Here is an 18,251-nt window from a genome sequence, read left to right on the forward strand (position 1 = left end):
GGCGGGATGGGCTCAGCGCTACAGCCTGAGGGAATGATGGAGTCATTGGGGTTGGAGGAGACCTCCGAGATCGCCTGGTCCAATCTTCCCCCTACCGCCAATGTCACCCACTGAACCACGTCCCTAAGCACCACGTCCCTAAGCACCACGTCCAACCTTTCCTTGAACACCCCCAGTGACAGTGACGCCACCACTTCCCTGGGCAGCCCATCCCTATACCTATCCACTGTTTCTGAGGAGAAATGTCTCCTCATTTCCAGCCTGAACCACCCCTGGCACAACTTGAGGCCATTCCCTCTAGTCCTATCACTAGTTACCTGTGAGAAGAAGCCGACCCCCAGCTCCCCACACCTTCCTTTCAGGCAGTTGTAGAGAGCCATAAGGTCTCCCCTGAGTCTCCTCCAGACCAAACAGCCCCAGTGCCCTCAGCTGCTCCTCACAGGACTTGTGCTCCAGGCCATTCCCCATCCTCATAGCCCTTCTCTGGACACACCCCAGGGTCTCAGTGTCCTTGTAGCAAGAGGCCCAAAGCTGAACACAGCACTCGAGGTGTGGCCTCACCAGAGCAGAATACAAGGGGATGATCACTTGGGTCCTGCTGGGGCTCGTTTCGCCCTGATGTAGCTAGTGTCTACGCCTGATGGTGTAGGATCGCTCAAAAATTTAAAGCACTTAATATGTAGAATTGTTACAGTGGTATTTTCTATTTAATTTCACCGACAATATCTGTTTTCCCCTTTTTTCTCTCTCTCCTTTTTTTTTTTTTTTCTGTCCCTGTGATTTTCCAATATACGTCAATACAAAGTTTTGTATTCAGCTTGGAAATGAGTTGTTGGTTACTCAAAGTCCCAAAGTGCAGCGGCTGCAGCAGCCAGGATTGGTAACAGGATCCAAAATCAAGCAGTTGCTTTTTATACCATGTGGGGCAGAGCCTTGGGGTATGTCTGCAGGCAAAGAACAAAGTAGTAACTGGAGCTCTGGGTGCATAAATGCACGCTTTTTACTTTTAGCTTCTAGTCTGATTGGCTGGTGGGGCAATTTGCATAATCATTATGATTTTCTCTCTCCATAATCATGCACTACGCAAGCCCCTTTACTTTGCATGCCTGATGGCTTTTATGCCTCAGTCAGGTCCACCTGATGACGAGCACCAAGCGAGACGAGGCTGCAGCAGCCAAGCATCAGGACCGTCAGATCAAGAGACAATCAGATGACGTGTGAGATAGCCACAAAGAAACCCACACCTCATCCTTCCTTCCTAAAATGCCACACAAAATGTGGTTTTCCGCATCTAAATATTCATGGCTACTAGTTTACATTACTTTTTAACTAGTAGAACTAGAAGTGAGAAAGCACCCAATGATCAGAGCCACAGCAGGTTTTGTTACTAACTTACTCCTGAAAATTACCAATATTACATAAGGGAGATAGAACAGAGAATGACAATCAAGCACATTTAACAGAGTTTTGTCATCTGGTCAAATATATTTGTCATTTCAGACCCAAAAAGGAATGTAGTGGAAAGTGTACAAAGTCTCTTGCATTTTCAGTGAAATCACTATTATGTAAACATATGCTGAAGTGTTCTGTTAAGCAAAAGTTCAAAATATTTCCAAATTTTGACTCTGGTTCTGTAAACACGTGTATGCTTGTCTTCATATATATCAGCAGGTAGTGTGAATATTCTAGGATGATGGCATACGTAAACCGAATTGCAAGCTCAGGAGTTCCAGCATGCCTGCTTTATTCCTTGTCTAAGTTTTTAAATTTGATATACCTGTAAGCCTTACAAAACCTATCAGTTTAGCATTTTAAAAATGAGCCATTTTTAGTTAGCCAAAGGCCCGCATAGTTTGCTAAAAGCTTTTTTAATCATTCAAATTATATTTTCCTATGTGTCTATAAATATCAGAAAAGTCTGATCTTGATTTACCAAACCCTACACACCCACAGAAAGTCAATATTGGGCCGAAAAGATTTCATCCTAAAGGTCATTACTATTTTTTGAGAAGCTGTGGGTGCTGGAATATAATGGTCTCACAAATGGAACTTCCTATTGTTCTCAGATGGAGCTTAGAGCTTTATGACAGTAATTATATAATGAAATACAGATTAATATAAGGGGTCACTAGCAGGCATGTCTAATAACCACCATCATCAAGTAGCACTTCCTGGACTTACAGTATCCAGCCTATACATAAATGCTAACCTCAGTGAACAGCTAATGTTTAGAGTTACGGTAGTGAAAAAAAATGAGGTTTTTAAAATAAGTATACAAGTTATGGCTAAGTATTTTTACCCATAATTAAGATGTATTCCCAAAGAGCAGCTGCTATAAAGATTACATAAACTTGACATGATTTTCCCCTTTCTAAAATCCATCACGGCAACTTAACAACCACACGAGTCTTATCTCTGAATCATCATGCTATGTGGTTGAAGGGAAAACCAGACAAAGTTGTTTGCATTAGAAGAAAGCGCTTTTTTTTTTTTTTTCCCCTCATTAAGGTGTTATGTTTCATTGCAGTAAATTCCTCCAGTGTCACCTGCAGAGTGCAGTCAATCACCATAAAGGAGAGTTTTAAACCACCTTACAGATGCCAAAGGATTACAGTTTAGGCTGGTGAAGTATTATGAACACCTCACTTTTTTCATTCTTTTACATTTTCCCTCCTCAGCTTATTGTTCAGTATCATCAAATAGAGCATAGCCCCTTGGGCCCAGCCACCCTCATCACCTCCACAGTTAGTGAGACTGAAGCTTCTGTAAGCAGGTTTTTGGGATTAGGTTAGTTTATTCCTAGTCAAAAGAGGTCCTCTCACAACTTAAATCCCTAAATCCTTTGCCTCACATGACACCATTTTCTGTTTAACTTCTGAAATAGTTTTGACCATTTCCTCCTCTAGATTATTACACAGACATATCAGAGTCTCAGAATGGTTTGGGTTGGAAGGGACCTTGAGGATCACTCAGTTATAACCCCCTCCCATGGCCACCTTCCACTAGACCAGGTTGCTCAAAGCCCCTTCAACATATCAGTAAAGATATTTCTGAGTGACACAGGAAATGCTGGAAATTGGCACAAGCAATCTGAAGCTGAAAGTGAAGAAATGTATTTAGTTGGTGGCAACCCTTTTCCCCTGCTTTGACTTCTGCAATTGCCGGTGGAAAGACCCTGACCAGAAGCACGGTGTGAGCCTCTGGTTGTTGGTGCTTTGTACCAAGTGGTTGCCAATGAATGTGTGTGTCTGGACTAGCCTTGCCTGTGGGCCTAGTAATACCCCACGGTCTGAAGATGAGCAAACTCTGCGTGTTCATTCTCTGAGCCCACAAGGAGCCCTGCTATGCTGCAGTTGCCCCTTGTCAGGGAACAGGTGTTGAATCGAGGAGCTGGGTCCTCGCACCCACCTACTACGAGCCCAATGAGCAGCTCTATGAATTGAAAACTTCTGTATATGTGAAAACATTTTGCTTCTGTGGTTCTATAAATAAATGCCTTTGCTATGTTTTGCAGTTAAACTATAGCCTTTGTCATCTGTTAGTCATCACACCTATTGTACTACTAAACTGCTGCAAAGGTTAATGATGTCTCCTACAGATGTAACACATCTCTTGTAAGCACAAACTGAATACTCAGATGATTTAATGCATTGTTGTTTGTTTTACCCACCAAGGCTGGCAATGCAGTAAGACTTTGCACAGTGTTTTGTTCTTACCCTTCAGCAGCTGCACAGAGAAAAGTTCATTGTCTTGCCCATAACTTGAAATGCGCTGTGCAGAGTCATCTCTGCCCTTCTTTGCTTGTTTGGAAAGTGAATAGCTGTCCCCTTCAAACACAAGACTGCCAGCTTTCCTAACAGTTATACTTTGGGAGGATGTAACACAGCTTCATGTACAAAAAAACTGCCTGAAGATTGAAGAACAAAGGAAAAATAAATACAAAATTCACAACTTGCACATAAATTTATTGGTGCCATTTCCTAAGTTTATCGTGCTTGGCTCCATAACCATAACAATCTTTAAATGCCATTTGTTGTCTACTGCATACACACACATTATGTTGTATTATTAGTATCAGCACCATGATCCCAGACACTATTTGCATTGCATTCATGCTGGAATACACTGTGCCAGATCCAAGGCTCTGTTGCGCTCAGTGCCATATAGGTATTTGTCAGAGATGACATGCCCAGGGATTTTCCAGCCCAGACATCAGGTGGAACACAGTGGCTATCACAGCCTGACACGGGGAGCTGGGGCACAGGGCAGCAAGAAAACAAATGGACTTTGCTAGAGAATTGGAATTCTTTGCTTAGATCTGCCGTGCCGGTTACAGGCAGGAGGATTTGCAGGCGTTGAGACAGCGGCAGGTTTTAAGGAGGGATTTACAGGAGGATGAGGAAACTGCTTCATGAATTTTGACAAGGTGGGGGTGGATTTTGTCCGCATACAGTGAGCAGCACAGAGAAAGTGCTGGAGTATTAATGAGAGAGGCAAAGAGAAGGGGTGCCTACGGGCTGTGGAAAGGCAGGAGCAGCTTGCTAAATGCAGGTATGGGAAGAGGGGGACCAAAACGGCACAGCCTGGAAGCTGCAAGCCGTGAAGAGGAGGAACTCCATGTAGTCCTCCTGCTCATGTATTTTGCAGAGCTTGGGTTTTCTGTTTGAAAACATGAGTCCTGGGAGCATTACTTACACTGAGGTTAGCTAAAGACATTAGCTAAGGCATTGATGCCAACCACCCCTCCAACCTGTTGGCAACCCTTTGTGCCTTGATGGTCCTGCAGATACTCCCAGTGGTCTGATGTGTGAGCACAAAGGAGGAGTGAATCATGCGAGACCCCTTTTGGAGGAATACCCATTGGTCAAAGGGCTTCTCTCCTGCTTCCTTTGGCTTTCCATCCATTTGTATGGAAAACATGCTGGAGGCAGGCCAAGGAAGTCATTAAGATAAATGGAAAATTATATACCCTACACTCTTGTGGGGTTCCTAGTAGCAGTTAGCAAAGGGCATGAAGTTGGAGTACACTGGCTGGTGCCAGGGAACACACCTTTCAGTCCCCATGCGAGATCTCAGGCTAATCTGTCCCTTCTAACTGCCACCCGAAAGGGGAGAATAACGAAGATTGTTCCTTAGCAAGCAAATGTCACGCTGGAGGCAGAGGTCATTGGTGTTTCAGCTCTCAGTTTAAAAATTAATAGACGGTATCTTCCTTCAGACTGTAAAGGTGGGCAGATAAAAAAAATCACGGACCTGGTGACTTGCCGATTGCAATCTGTCCAATAACATCGGCGCGGCCACGGAGTCACACAGCTTAGTTGGAAACCAAGTGCAAAAGGTTAGGTCTCAGCATAATGCATTGGATTTGTGTGTGAGTCAGAAGGACTGGGAAATCTTTGTAAAAATTACCAGAAATCCCCCCCCTGCATTTTTTTCTCATGAGTCATTCCACAGAGAGAGATAATATGGAGAGATGTTTGTCCATCTCTACAGTGAATTTTTAACACACCGCACCACAGAGATAAAATACATGTATCTACACTTTTTCTCCACTTCCAGAAAAAAAATCCCAGTTTCCTCCTTTTTCTAACACTGGTGTGGTACTGGTGAGTTCACAGTCCAAAGCTACGGTGTTGGAAGGGAAGTGGGGCACATCTGTCCATCACACACCCCTGAGCTCTTCGTGCACTTTTCTCTCCAGAAGAAGGCTGCTGATAAGAGAAGCTGGGGGCCGTCACTGCTCTGGTGGTGAATCCGGGGGTGTTATCGAGACAGAGAAGAAGAACGGTAACTCAGAAATGGAAATTGTCTCTTCAGAGCTGGCAAGCTCTGTGGATACAGTGTGCCTTTCAGAATTGTAACTTACACACACCGGGCCAGCCAAATCCACTGTTGAAATCTTATCAGAGATACTGCTCGTCACTGCAGTATTTTCCAGGACCACTGCAGGTGCACCGAGATCTTTGGAGGAATAATGTGAGGTGCAGTGCCTGGTGCGACAGAAATGGAACACAACACATCATTAGGTATTAGATAAGCATGAAGAGCCATTTGTATCTGAAGCCAATCCAATTAATAACAGGATATAGCTAACAGCAGTACAGAACTGATAGCTGGGGTGCTGGTGATAGAGCTGATTTAATTAATTATGGAGGCGTCCTTTTACACTGCCTCTTATCTTTTTGTCCTTTAACATGAAAAAGGTCTTATCCTCTTCTCCATTTGGCTAGTTGCATTCAAACTAAAGCTGAACAAAATTTTTGTTTGCAGGGATTTCTCAAAATATATTGCCTATTTCCTCATTATAGAAATAAACGTGTCAAGGAATGCCTCTTGTCTTGTGACTTCTGGTTGTTCTTCAAAAACGAAAATTTTGTCAGTAGTGAGAAATTAGGGGCTTGGGTCTCTTAATTTTCCTCCATAAATTTTCAATATACATATATAAAGTCTGGGGAGAGGTCAAAGAATTTGGTTCAGATACAAAACAAAACCAAATGTCATTTCCCTAGAATGGTATTACCCAAACAAGCTCCCTAGCAGTTCTGCAGCCACAACTGATGCACCCCGCTGCATGGGCTGATGGAGAAAGAGCTTGTGTAACCGAGGACCCCAAGAAGCACTGGGTTTTGGCAGGCTCTTTCCATGGGCTCCCCTGATCACACGGTGCTGCTGCAGGAATTCCTCACTGCACGCACTTCCTTGGGACCCTGGGTCCTCCCCTGCTGCCACTCACCTCAGGAGAACTTTCACTGCTACGCTGATCACAACCAGCAGTAACAGGCTGCCACTGAGAGACACCATGATAATGTCATAAGTAATCGGTGACGAACCTTGAAAAGCAGATGGAAACCACAGGTGAGTTTTGCCAACAAACAGTGTTAGGAAATGCAACCTTTTGCAAAAGGACCCCAGGTTGTCACAGGTTGCACACAGGTCCTTCTGCTGCAAACCACGGGTGGGGAGGGGTGACTGACCAGCTGTGCGTTAGGAAGACGTTCCTGTCAACTAGACTAATTAACTCATGGGTCTTTATCTACATTTCAGGTGTTACCCACTTATTCACAGTAAAGTCATTGCAGGATCCCATATCGTACTGCCTCTCTTGCCAGCATTCTCCATCCACTTCCATCCTTTTCAATCTCAGTTTCCATCCTTTTTGGCTCTTGGGTTTATTTCAAAACTTAATGGACTGATATCTGGCTTAGATTCCCCCTTCTACACCTACTTTCGAGTTCCCCACTCCTCTCTTTTCCTGCAACAGCTCCTTTTATTTCCATCCTTCTTCCCTCTCTAAAACCCCAACAGCAACAGATCTATGGCTAATTCATTCCTTCCTTTTGAGCTCATTCACAAAGCTGTATCTGTTAAATCCTGTACATTTGATAACATGGCTAACATTTGATAACATTGCTGTTACCTGGGGCCTCTCACTGCTGTTGCCACACAAATAAACACTGCAAAACTGATTTTAAATGCTAATGAAAACAAACAGGAAAGTAAAGCACCTTCTTCCTTGGAAAATAAGGTGGTGTGAAAACCTTCTTCAGCATCATGGACCATACTGAAAAGGAAAGCCAAAAGACATTCAGATCACAGTTCAAAATAATATTTATTTTAGATCCATTTATGACCTCTGAATATTTCACCATCTCTAATGTGAATTATCTTTACAACTTCCTTGTGAGATAGCAACTTCATGCTATTAGCATTTTGCAGATTGGGAATCAAAGCATGGAGGGGACAAATCCTAGAGACAGAATTTAATCTGACATCAAAAAAATGAATGTTTCTCTTCAGGCAATAAGCATCCCCACCTGCCTTGAGTTTGACTGCATGTTTGCCTACAGCATCTAATCTTGGCATGGCCAAGGGCCGGGCATCACACTCTAGCCCAACCCCAACTGGGACATTTTTTGTCCAAACCCCTCAAATGGACGCAGTCCAGGCTCCTAATAAAGTACACTGACAGCTCCAGCACTTTTATAACGCTGGTGGACCGATGTGCAGACCTTCTTCCCCCACCACCCAGCAAGCACAGCTTGGCATGCCTGGCCAGGATGTGAGAAGCTCGGGCTGAGGCCACACAAATATCTCCAGCTGCGACGAAGCCAGATGGGAAGCTTTGCCCTTCTCTCCTGTGCTGCCCCTGCAATTTGCTGGTGAGCCTTCAGTGCTGCTAGTGGGGTGATTTGTGGGGTCAGGGCTGGAAACAGGACTGCATGAAGCAGACAGACCCCCCACATGCTAAAGCCATAGAATAAAATACATAAAGAGTGCTGCAAACAGACACCACAACTTCAGCTCACTTTTACCTAACCCCACCCAATTTGCCCCAGGATACAGAGGGAGACTTCAGGAGAAAAAGTAACTGAGCCCAGGTTTCTCAAGCTCAGGTTTATACATTTTCTTGTACTGTTTCTAGAGGTTTTTCCTGTCTATCCCCTCTAAAAAAGCCCCAGCCATCACACAGGAAAGTAAGAAGGAATGAAGAGCAACTAGACAGAAAGATAGTGGGGGCTCAACACACAATTTCTTGCTCTCTGGCAAACAATAACATTATTTTACCACAGCCATATTGCCTGTTACCAACCCCTCACCCAAACCCTGAATTTCTCAGAACAGTGAGTGAAGTTCTCTTCACAGCAAGTCTGGGAGGCAGGGATGTGTTATTAACCCTACTGTCAAGGTGGGATAACTGACGGTCTTGTACCCGTCAGGGAAACCTTTCTCAAGTCAGATTCAGGTGTCACCTTGTACTCATACTGCCACACTAACACACAGACACAGATATGTGCACGCTATTTCCACTTGCATGTGTGATGCACAGACTTCTGTTCATTATTTCATTCTATTCTAGCTCCTTCTCCAGAATGAAAATTGGGGAATCACAGGATGTATCCTGATGACATCCAGTTAATAAACACATTAATAAATTGCCTGACAGTATGTTCGCAGGTATCAGAAGAACCTGTATCTAAAGTCCTATATGTTGCACTTCCAATTCTACTCTCTTTAATAACTGCTCTCAATAAACTTACATTAAAATACAATTGTGAAAAATCTGTGTAGCCACAGGTTGCATAAAAAAATGTAGATGCCTGAAGAAAATACAACCCTTTAGAAAAAATAAAAAAAAATGCAAGCCAAAGCCAAGCTCACATTTACATGAGGAATGATATCACCTCTGAAATGATGCTTAGACTGAATTACTGCATATGACATACATCAGAGATATCTGCAACAGCTCCCTTTGTAAAGCTTGGACAGCAAAACCAAGCAGCATAATTTTGCAGCTAAACAGACTGCCCAGGCTTTGCCTCTTCTCCGTTCATGTATGTGTGCGTGTCTGTGAACAAGCTGAGAAGCTGTTTCAGGATGTCAGGTGAAATTTCCCCTGGTGTGAGGAGAGCCTGGCTGAGTGTTACTGAAAATGGAAGATCACCTGCTTACTGTAGAGTCCTCCAGCCCCCCCCGTGATACAATCTCTTTTTCTCACATCATTAAGATGTCCTCACAAGCATCTACCCCTATCTCACCCTTCAGCTTGAAAAAGTTAAAAAAAAAAAAAAAAAGTTAAAAAGTTAAAAAAAAAAAGTGGTAATTTAAATCTAGCACAGAAAGAGAAGAAAAGTTACAAATTCATGGGTTACCTTGTGGTTGCTGGAGATCCTTGCATCAGCATCAGCCTGCTAAGACCTTGCATGAAGGTAAAGCTGGTCTGAAGGGTTTCAGACTAATTGCTCACTTCATTCGCCTCTGTCGATTGCTTTATTTTCTCCATGGTTTTTATTACGGCAGAATAATCTCTTCCTTTCGTGGGCAGTCAATAAAGTGTGGAGGTGGATCAAACAGAGCCTTTATTCACCATCCTCTTGTTAAGCAATTCCTTCCCCTGCCTGCTTGCAGAGCAGGTGCCACAGCTGGACTCCACCTAGAGGCCCGCCAGAGCTTCCCTCAGGCACCGGCCTCCTGGCGCACCGCACACGCACAACCTCCTGCAACAAAAGCTGCCTCTGGAGCCTGCTGTGAAGCTCTGGAGCTGCCTCTGCAGCTTCTGCACTCGCTGCAGCAATGTGCCACGTCCCAGGGATGGGGTCTTTGGGTCTCCTCCAGCAGGCTGGGTGGAGGGGGCAGGCAGCCTCCCGGTTTGGGGCTCTCTGGGTGAGGGAACCCCACCAGCTGAGATGGCTCATGGCCAAGGGGCAGCTACAGGACCCGGTCCTTGCCTTTTGGGTGTCCCACAGACCCACCTGGCTCTTCACGCTAAAGGGAACAGTGTAGGAACTGAGCAGTTGTTGAGCTGTTAATCTGCAATGGCCAAGTTTAGGGCTGCTGGAGAGGGGCTGGGTGTGAAACGTGCTTCATTTTGGAGTTTCTTGCGGCCCGGCTTAGCTTATTCTTCATTGCACTGTGGGCATGACAATGTGCAGGGCATTGCTCAGCAGGCAGGACAGGATTCACGTCACGAACCTTGCCCTGCAGCACCCATCTCTTCCCACACCTCCTCTAGGGAAGTGGCATCCCTGCAGATAGGGACCTCGTTTTGCTTGGAAAAAAAAAAAAAAAAAAAAACCCTTGTCCTTACTACCAGCCTGGAGCTGAGCTGGCAACTGCACTGAGTTATCTTGCAAAAACCTGCAACTGCTGCTCAAATCATGTGTGCTCTGTGATCAGAGAGGGTGGGGTGCTCTAGGGTGGAGACTCCTTTTTCCACCAGTACATTCACACACTCTGGGCTGGCAGGTAAGCAAGTATTTCAAAGCTAACAATAGAGATTGGCACATTTTTTTCTGCTGTAAAACAATTACAGCAGAACAATAGCTGCAAAACAATTACATCTCCTCTTGCTAGTATCAAACAATGCCAAAGCACCTCTCCAAATCCCCTGGAGACTGTTTGGCAGGGTTTCAGGTATCCGCAGTCCAATCACTGAGCACATTTAGATTATGATCATGGCTGTGTATTTTTCTCTGCGGCATAAGAAACCACTGAAGGTACTACATTAAATAGGCTTTGCAGAGGTGAACAGCGGAGAGCAGGTCTGCATATACACGGGCAGGGCTTAGTTAAGCCACACACCAATTTTCTCTTCTGCACCATCCACATAACAGGTATATAAGCACCTCCTCTCCCTCCAACAGGATATCGGTGGCCTTTTATTTGGCTTTGAGCCAGAGCCATGGTGTTAAAAATGGTTTTCGTGTTCCATATGATTTTATAGTTGGGAAGTGCTTTTCTTCTTTATCAGACAAAGAGAAAGCTCACTGCTAACTAAAACCTAAACTGCTATGCAACCAGTCTGTGATTTTGAATCTGAACCAAAGCTCACCAAAGTCAAAGGGAGTCTCTTTACTATGTTGTCTGGTATTCCAACTACACTCTGTGGGAAAGATGCTAAACACACAGCAAAATTAAATCTGGCAAACCGCTGAACGTCTCCTGCGTGGTACTGAAAACCCTCTGTCCCTCACAGATGCGAAGACGTGATGTAAATGTCGAGGACATATTCTTCTCTGCAAACATTTCTTGTGAACGGAAATTCACTTTGAATGAACTTTCAGAGACATTGTGAAAAAAAAAAAAAAAAAGAAAGTAACAGGAGGCTTTGAAGGCTTTGACTATCCCTTACAGGGATCTATTACATTATAATTCAAGGTATTTTTTTTTCTATTTACTGGTGTCTGTCTCACTCTATACTGCTTTGTGGAGAAGCTTGGGATCACAGTGTGGAGCTGCAGTGGAGATGGCAGCTCCTTTCTGCAGGAACATCTTACGTTGTGGGTCTGGATGCAAACCACCTCTGCAAACTGCTGGCATAGAAAAAACAAAGCCAATGAGACCAGAGCAACCAGCCAAGTGTGGATGTGGCCCCAAAGATACACTGTACAAAGCAGGGCTCAAGGGCCTGAGCCAGATGCAAGACCTGAGCTTCTCAGCATGACTGTAGGTTGTTTACCAGCTCTGAGATTTATTAGTGAATGCTTGCCTAGTAGTTTGGAGATGAAACATATCATACTGCGGGATGTACCAAGTATAATCTTACTATAGTTTAAAGAAGCCCCTTCCTGAGCTGGATAACAGAGACCTCTTAAAAATGTTCTGAGTAATTCAAGCTAGTTAACATTGTGTCAAAATAAATTTGCTCACCTGAGCATAAACTGCAGTGACAAACACCTTATAATAAAGGTTATAAAAGATAATTGGAAAACTATGAGACTTCCTCCTAAAAGAGCACTGCCTACAGTTTTGCTTTAGTGGAGTCATTCTGCTTTGAAAGCCAGTGGGGCAAAAGTGGCTGTCCAATACGGTCCATTAGAGCAAATGCTGGTCTTTGTTTTTGTTAATTCCTTGTTGATTAAACCTAAAACATCCAGATTTGCTATTTTTTGTACACTGCAACATTTATCCAAACCTTTTGGCACAACTACCTTGAAGTTTTACATTAAAAATACAGAGAAGTAAGAATACATTTTGAGGAAATCTGAACTTTAATCCCTCACTGAAAAGAAAAGACGCAGGAACGGTTGGGAGTAGACTGGCAGTGAAAAGTTGTGCAGAGATTTTATTTACTACCACCTGCAAAGAAATACAGTGGTAGTATCTCATTCTTCCGCGGGCTTTTCTAACTTTTGATGCTCAGAATTCTAGGACATCTGTCTTGATTTTGAACAGATGCCTCACCAGTCATTAAGAAATCAGAAATACCCAGCAATAAATTTCTTATGAGATTACAAACTATAAGAGACTTGATGGCTGGCCAGCACTGTAACCCCAGATGCTGTCCAACTTTCAGGATAACAAAAAAAAACACACAATACAAGCCTGACAGTTCATTAGCTGGGCCTTAGCTTGTTTGCCAGACCCAGTTCAGACAAAACTTCCACCCCTCAGCTGTAACACCTTTGTTAATTGGCCCTATTCATACTGAGATAACTTTTTTTTTTTTTTAATTATCCAGGTATTGTTTGTCAGTAAGATCAATCTCAAGTGCAGTAAATGCTCAGATAAACCATCCTTTCCAAATGCCTTGCTCTGTCTCACTGCTTTTCAGCTGCCATTTCAGAACAAGATCAACAAAAGGTAAAAAAAGGTCTTTGAGAGAGATGGTTTGAAGGCAGCTAAAATTACTGTTCCTGGAGACGATTTATTCCTATGTCCCTGAGTAAGGGAAAGCACATACCTCCATGCTTTTGCTTGGCGCACTTCCTTGCCAACAGAAATAACTATGCTGAAGTATCATAGAGGCAAATGGTGAGGTGTAAGTCCTGGAGAAGTAGCACTACATCTGAAGGACAGAGCTCAAAATGGTTTGGACATGTGCATGGTACAAGGAAGACCAACTCAGTGGAAGAAAAATGGACAGTCAGTCGCTACCGAGCCTTCTGCACCTATTTATTTTTCATCTAAATACCCAGAAAAATTCAAATCACAGCTCAATGCATAGTCTTTTTTTTTTTTTCCCATTCTCAGGGAATTTTGACAAAAGAAAGGCTAAAACTGAGATCTGTAATACAGCTATACCTTCTGCCTCTCATGTTAGTGGCTGCTGAAGCTGACATTTGGCTAACTGTGTAGATTTCTTAAAGGTATTGACAGGCTGCACATAACAAAAGCTGAATATGTATTTTCTACTTTAATATCATTTTATATTAAGGACAGCAACAATACAGGCTACTCTGCACCCGTAAATTAACCGTGGCTGGACCATTCCCCGTGGCCACGCGGTGCAGAAGAGCTGTGCCCACACCACGAAGCACCCACCTTTGAGCTCAGCGTGGCCACATCCAGACTGCCTGTGGGTCTGGGCCAACTTGCCATCCGTGCCAGGAACTGCTCCCCAGGGCATCAGCGGGCACACACACACGGCCCTGTCAGGGCTACTACCACAACTTAACTATCTACAGGTACAAGGGTTCAAGTACAGGGCAACATTAGGATATGCATACACTACCATATCGACTGCTAGGTAAACTTTCTGGCACATTTTTGGTTTTCTTCATCATGACAGCTGGTAGAAGACAGTGTTGAGGGTTGAGTCTGCAGAACATGACAGTTTAACACTACAGTGGGACCCTCATCGCTTTAACGCGGACACACTTTGGCACAAGGGGAGAGCAAACAAGAGCCAGCGGCTGATACGAAGCTTCCTTGGCTGTTTACTGAAGTAGATTTGGTTAGGCGGTGGCTGTTCTGTGTTTGTTTTCTAGGATCATGTTCCTGAGCTTTATCAGTGTGAGGGATGATTTTTTAATTCAAGAGACTCCTTTCACGCTTCATTCTGAGACCTATGTTCCACCTTAATGTTTGCAGCTGTGGTCTGCACGTTAGTTACAGACCAGACAAGTGGTGTTTCCATTTCCTGACTGGGGAGTTTAGCCTAAGTAACCAAGTGAGAGTGCAAACTGGACATTTGAGGTTTGAATGTTCAATGAGAACCACGCAGGTGGTACATCCAATCCTTTACCTGTGTGAGCTGTACAGTTAGTGCACGGCTCGTCACTTCTGCAGCTCACGAAAACAATACGTGGATGCACAACTTGCTTTGGAAAGTCGCTTGGAAACCTAATGGTCTGAAGAGAGCATAGAAAACAAATAAATCTGCTGCAGATCTCTCGTGTCTGCTCCTGGGGCTGCACAGGCTGGCTCTCAAAGGGTGAGAGACAAGGGGTTACTGTGCTTGCCTGACCACATCCAGGAGCTCTGGCACTCTGAAGCCATTAGAGCAGTAATTTCTTATTGAGCAGCATGACTACTTTATGTCTGGGCAAAATTTTTGATCTGTAGCGGTAAGACATTTTACCACGACACTACAGAAGGGTTCATTCTTCACAGAAAGCATCAGAAAATATCATCATGTCAGTCTATGCTATGATCTATATAGCATCCTGTATCCTGAATACTCTACACAGCTATTTCCCCATCTCACAAAGGATATAGCTGATCAGGGAAAGGTACAGGAAAGCTACAAAACTACGGGACTGCTTCTGTTGGCAGAATGTCTGCAATTCCTCAACCTGAAAGCAAGACAAAGAGGCTCAGAGGGTGCCTATGAAACCATTTTGGCATGGAGATGGTGGGCAGGATTGACAGCAGTCAACTGCCAACTGGTCTCACCCAGCACAAGAGGCAGGGAGCGTAAAATAAGTCTAACAGGTGACATCTCTGAACACCAGGAGACATTTTTCTTTCACACATTTATTGTATTTCAGGTATTTCAGGTATTTCAGCTGTGGCGCTTGCTGCCACAGGGTGTTGTTGCTGCCAAAGTGTACCTAGGTTTAAAAAAGTCACTGGACAAGTTCATGAAAGAAAAAAAATACATCGAGGGCTATTAAAAACAAGAAATCATGTCTAGATCTGAAAACTCATGAGCTGTAAACCATTAGATGCTCAAACAATATTCTCGGAACATATGTCTAAGTGCTTGCATGCTTTTACAAAGTTATTTGATTTCATCCACTACTGGGTACAGGGAACACACATGGCACACATGAACTTTTGGTCTGACCTGGTCCATCTCTTCTGTCACTTTCACTGCTTTTTCCGTGCTGCAGCCAGTTCAGTGTGTCCTGAATTCGAGGCTTGTAAGCTCACCCAGGACAGGAGCAAACTATGCAGGGCAGTACGTGTAGAGGGCAACAGGCTGCACACTCCTTCTGTGTTCCAGCTCTGCTGGGCTGCACGGAGGATCTGCAAAACCAGCTGATCTGACCTCCCAGGGATTTGCTGAGAATGAGGGATATTGAGAGAGCAAGTTGGTGACTTGTCCAAATGCCAAGGGTGACTGAAACTGCTTTCAAATACTGTTGGCTCTGCAGTGGTGAGGAAGATCGATCTTCTATGCTGAGGGATGGCCCAGTGCTCGGGACTGAGATCATCTGAACGAAGACAACTCCACTGGGGAAGCTGGGCAATCAGGATGCTGCGCACGATCAGGAAATGACCTAGAAGACTACGGCTGTGGTTTTTGAAAAGGTGACTGATTTTGGCTCATGCCTATCCCCTTTATTTCTGTAGAAGCAGAGTTCAATGAAATCCACAAGGCACTTCCTGAAATCCCACCAAATCTACTTCCAGACTTTTTCTAATAACCAGAGGCAGAAGATTTCTTCCATAAAATATTTCAACACATCAACATATCTGTGAATTAAGATGCTTCTAAAAAGATATTATTGGGGGTAAATTTCTCCATTCATTTTTTTCAGTGGAATAAGCATAGCATTGAAGTACAGGGAAGCTCAACTATTATCTCATAGTTTTCTTTTTTTTTTTTTTTTATTATAGACTTTTTATCCACATGAATGATAAAGAAACTACAACAGAGTTAAATACCTTTTTTGATAACAGCGATTATATTCTTAATTACACTCAATATTAAATTGTAAAATATTTCCAGAGGAGTACAATCTTAATTCATACAGCAGGCAAAATACCAGAGGAAGAAGGGGCCAAGAGAGAAGGGTGGGAGAGTTTCCAGTCTGCTTTTAAAAAGCACTGTGTATGGCTAACGCTTTTTTATCCACCCATCCAAAAGTGGTTCTGGCCCATCTGATACGATGTGCATTTATTTCCATAAAACAATCACTATCCCCAAGCAAAAGATGAACTGGCAGATATTGCCAAATGTTTGTGGCGTTGAAAGGATCATCAGTTCCCTTCACAGCTTATCTGTATGATTCATCAAAAGCATTTTCTCTATCAAGTTCAGTAGTCCTTCTAAAAACACAAAGACTTAAACTTTGGTACCACCAAAAAAGATCCAGGACAGGCATTTTTTGATTTTTTTGTTGTTTTGTTTTTACTAATAAATGGCTGCTACATTCTATTTTACATGGTTGTCCATGATGCTTTGAGGTCACTTGTCCTTGGGTTCAGAGGAACCTGATCTGTTTTGTTTGTTCTTTAAATTTCCAAGCCCTTCCATTGTCTCAGTCTTTATACAAGTCAGATTTCTGAGTGGTGGGTTATAACTTACAAGGTAACAGCTGCAAAAGATCCTGCGCTTCTAGGAATAAATAAACAAAACAAAAACAAAGAGGAAAGGTTACGAACCCTAAGCCCAAGTTTGAGATTGCTTTACTTGCAGAATTACAACATCTATTTGCAATCCCCACAAAAGGGATACACAAAAGTCACCTGCGCCAGAAGCTTCCTCTGAGACTTTGCTAGCTAATTGCAGAGTCTCACGGAAATACTTCATTAAAGATGAGGCACAAAGTGTAACTGACTGCAGTATGACCAAACACGACCAGGCATTCTGTGGAAAGGCAGGTCCAACAAGAGCAACATAAGATTGTGTGAAAACACAGGGCATTAACCGATCTGTACTGCACGGGGTCTTCGCTCCCTCTGTGCACCGTGTGGTATGTATGTGCATGCACGTTCCTTCTGGAGGCAACTCTTTCCTGCTTGGCACATTGAGAATCTGAAATTGCTTCTGAGCAATATAGTTGTGATTCTCTGCTTGACTGATTTAGCTTAGCAGTTAAGTAACAGCTAATCTTTCAAAAGCACTGGGGCCTACTCGGAGAAATCCCTGTTGTCTGCAGGGATGGTGTGTCACTGGAAACAAAAACAGCATGAGAAATGCATCCATCCTTCACTCTCAGCAAACAAGCAGGGAACGCTCGTAGCTGTGATGCCAGCACCTCCCTTGCAGGGATTGTCATCTGATGAAAACCTGATGCTGAGAACAAACGGTGCCGTTCATCTGATGCTGCCATCCTCAGGCTGACTTTTATTGTAGATCAGTGCTTTGGACAACACGCTTAGGGCAGGATCTCCTGCTTCTCATTCAGCATGGCATACTGTTTTATTCAGGATATTAATATTACTGAATTTATTTTAAATTGGCGCTCAGATTAATGTAGACTCAACTGGAAAATGCTGGCAGTCAGTAAGAAAGCATGCAGAAGAGGGCAAAACCGACCAACTTGATGCTTAGATTAATCTCCTTATCTCAGCAGGCAGAGCTCAAGGCCACAGATACCGGTTATCTGGTTACTCTGTGATTACTCCTGATGTTTTTTATTTGTAAATATCTGCTTCTTCCATAGCTCAGACAAACTTCCGTCACTGATACAATCAATGCCTTATTCAGATGCCCCAGACTTTCTCCTTAATTCCTTTCCTTTGTGCATTATTGAGGTCTCTGTACATGAATTGCTCTTTATTTTTCTAATCTGCCTACTCCACCTCAAGGATATTTTTGCTGAATCCACAAGCCAAATTCCATGGCATAACACAGTAGC

The 18,251-nt window shown here is 43.6% G+C and overlaps 2 protein-coding genes across 5 annotated transcripts in view; both read right to left on the minus strand.

Moving 5' to 3' along the window:
• Window positions 1–3,788: 3,788 nt before the first annotated feature.
• Window positions 3,789–9,908, minus strand: LOC310889084 (uncharacterized protein). 2 transcript variants are annotated; one of them, XM_083816069.1, is made up of 5 exons: window positions 9,651–9,908; window positions 7,506–7,561; window positions 6,734–6,830; window positions 5,867–5,990; window positions 3,789–5,742 (listed from the first exon to the last, which is right to left on the minus strand). In XM_083816069.1, exons 1-5 carry the CDS (start codon window positions 9,701–9,703, stop codon window positions 5,626–5,628), a joined length of 447 nt encoding a protein of 148 aa, XP_083672195.1. In that variant the 5' UTR covers window positions 9,704–9,908; the 3' UTR covers window positions 3,789–5,625. The 2 variants fall into 2 exon arrangements, with proteins under 2 accessions (XP_083672195.1, XP_083672194.1); XM_083816068.1 differs by having other exon boundaries at window positions 3,794–5,990.
• Window positions 9,909–16,886: 6,978 nt separating this feature from the next.
• LOC310890278 (SKI family transcriptional corepressor 2-like) overlaps window positions 16,887–18,251 on the minus strand; it is a 29,189-nt gene continuing 27,824 nt past the window's right edge. For 2 of the 3 annotated variants that reach the window (XM_083819090.1, XM_083819089.1), the window contains one exon: window positions 16,887–17,005. The gene's annotated coding sequence lies outside the window, so the exon portion shown is untranslated. The remainder of the gene's footprint in view (window positions 17,006–18,251) is intronic. The other variant, XM_083819091.1, reaches the window with a different exon arrangement.

Source organism: Anser anser (assembly GCF_964211835.1).
Source record: "Anser anser genome assembly, chromosome: Z".
In the NCBI taxonomy this organism is placed as follows: Eukaryota; Metazoa; Chordata; class Aves; order Anseriformes; family Anatidae; genus Anser; species Anser anser.

What these genes read in the sequence shown, in the direction of transcription:
- LOC310889084 (XM_083816068.1), bottom strand. Translation starts at nt 9,703, where the DNA reads ATGCAAGGTCTTAGCAGGCTGATGCTGATGCAAGGATCTCCAGCAACC. An exon ending in CTTATTTTCCAAGGAAGAAG is followed by an intron (nt 6,831 to 7,505) that starts GTGCTTTACTTT and finishes CTGCTTTTCAAG; the next exon opens with GTTCGTCACCGATTACTTAT. An exon ending in GCAGTGAAAGTTCTCCTGAG is followed by an intron (nt 5,991 to 6,733) that starts GTGAGTGGCAGC and finishes CTGTCGCACCAG; the next exon opens with GCACTGCACCTCACATTATT.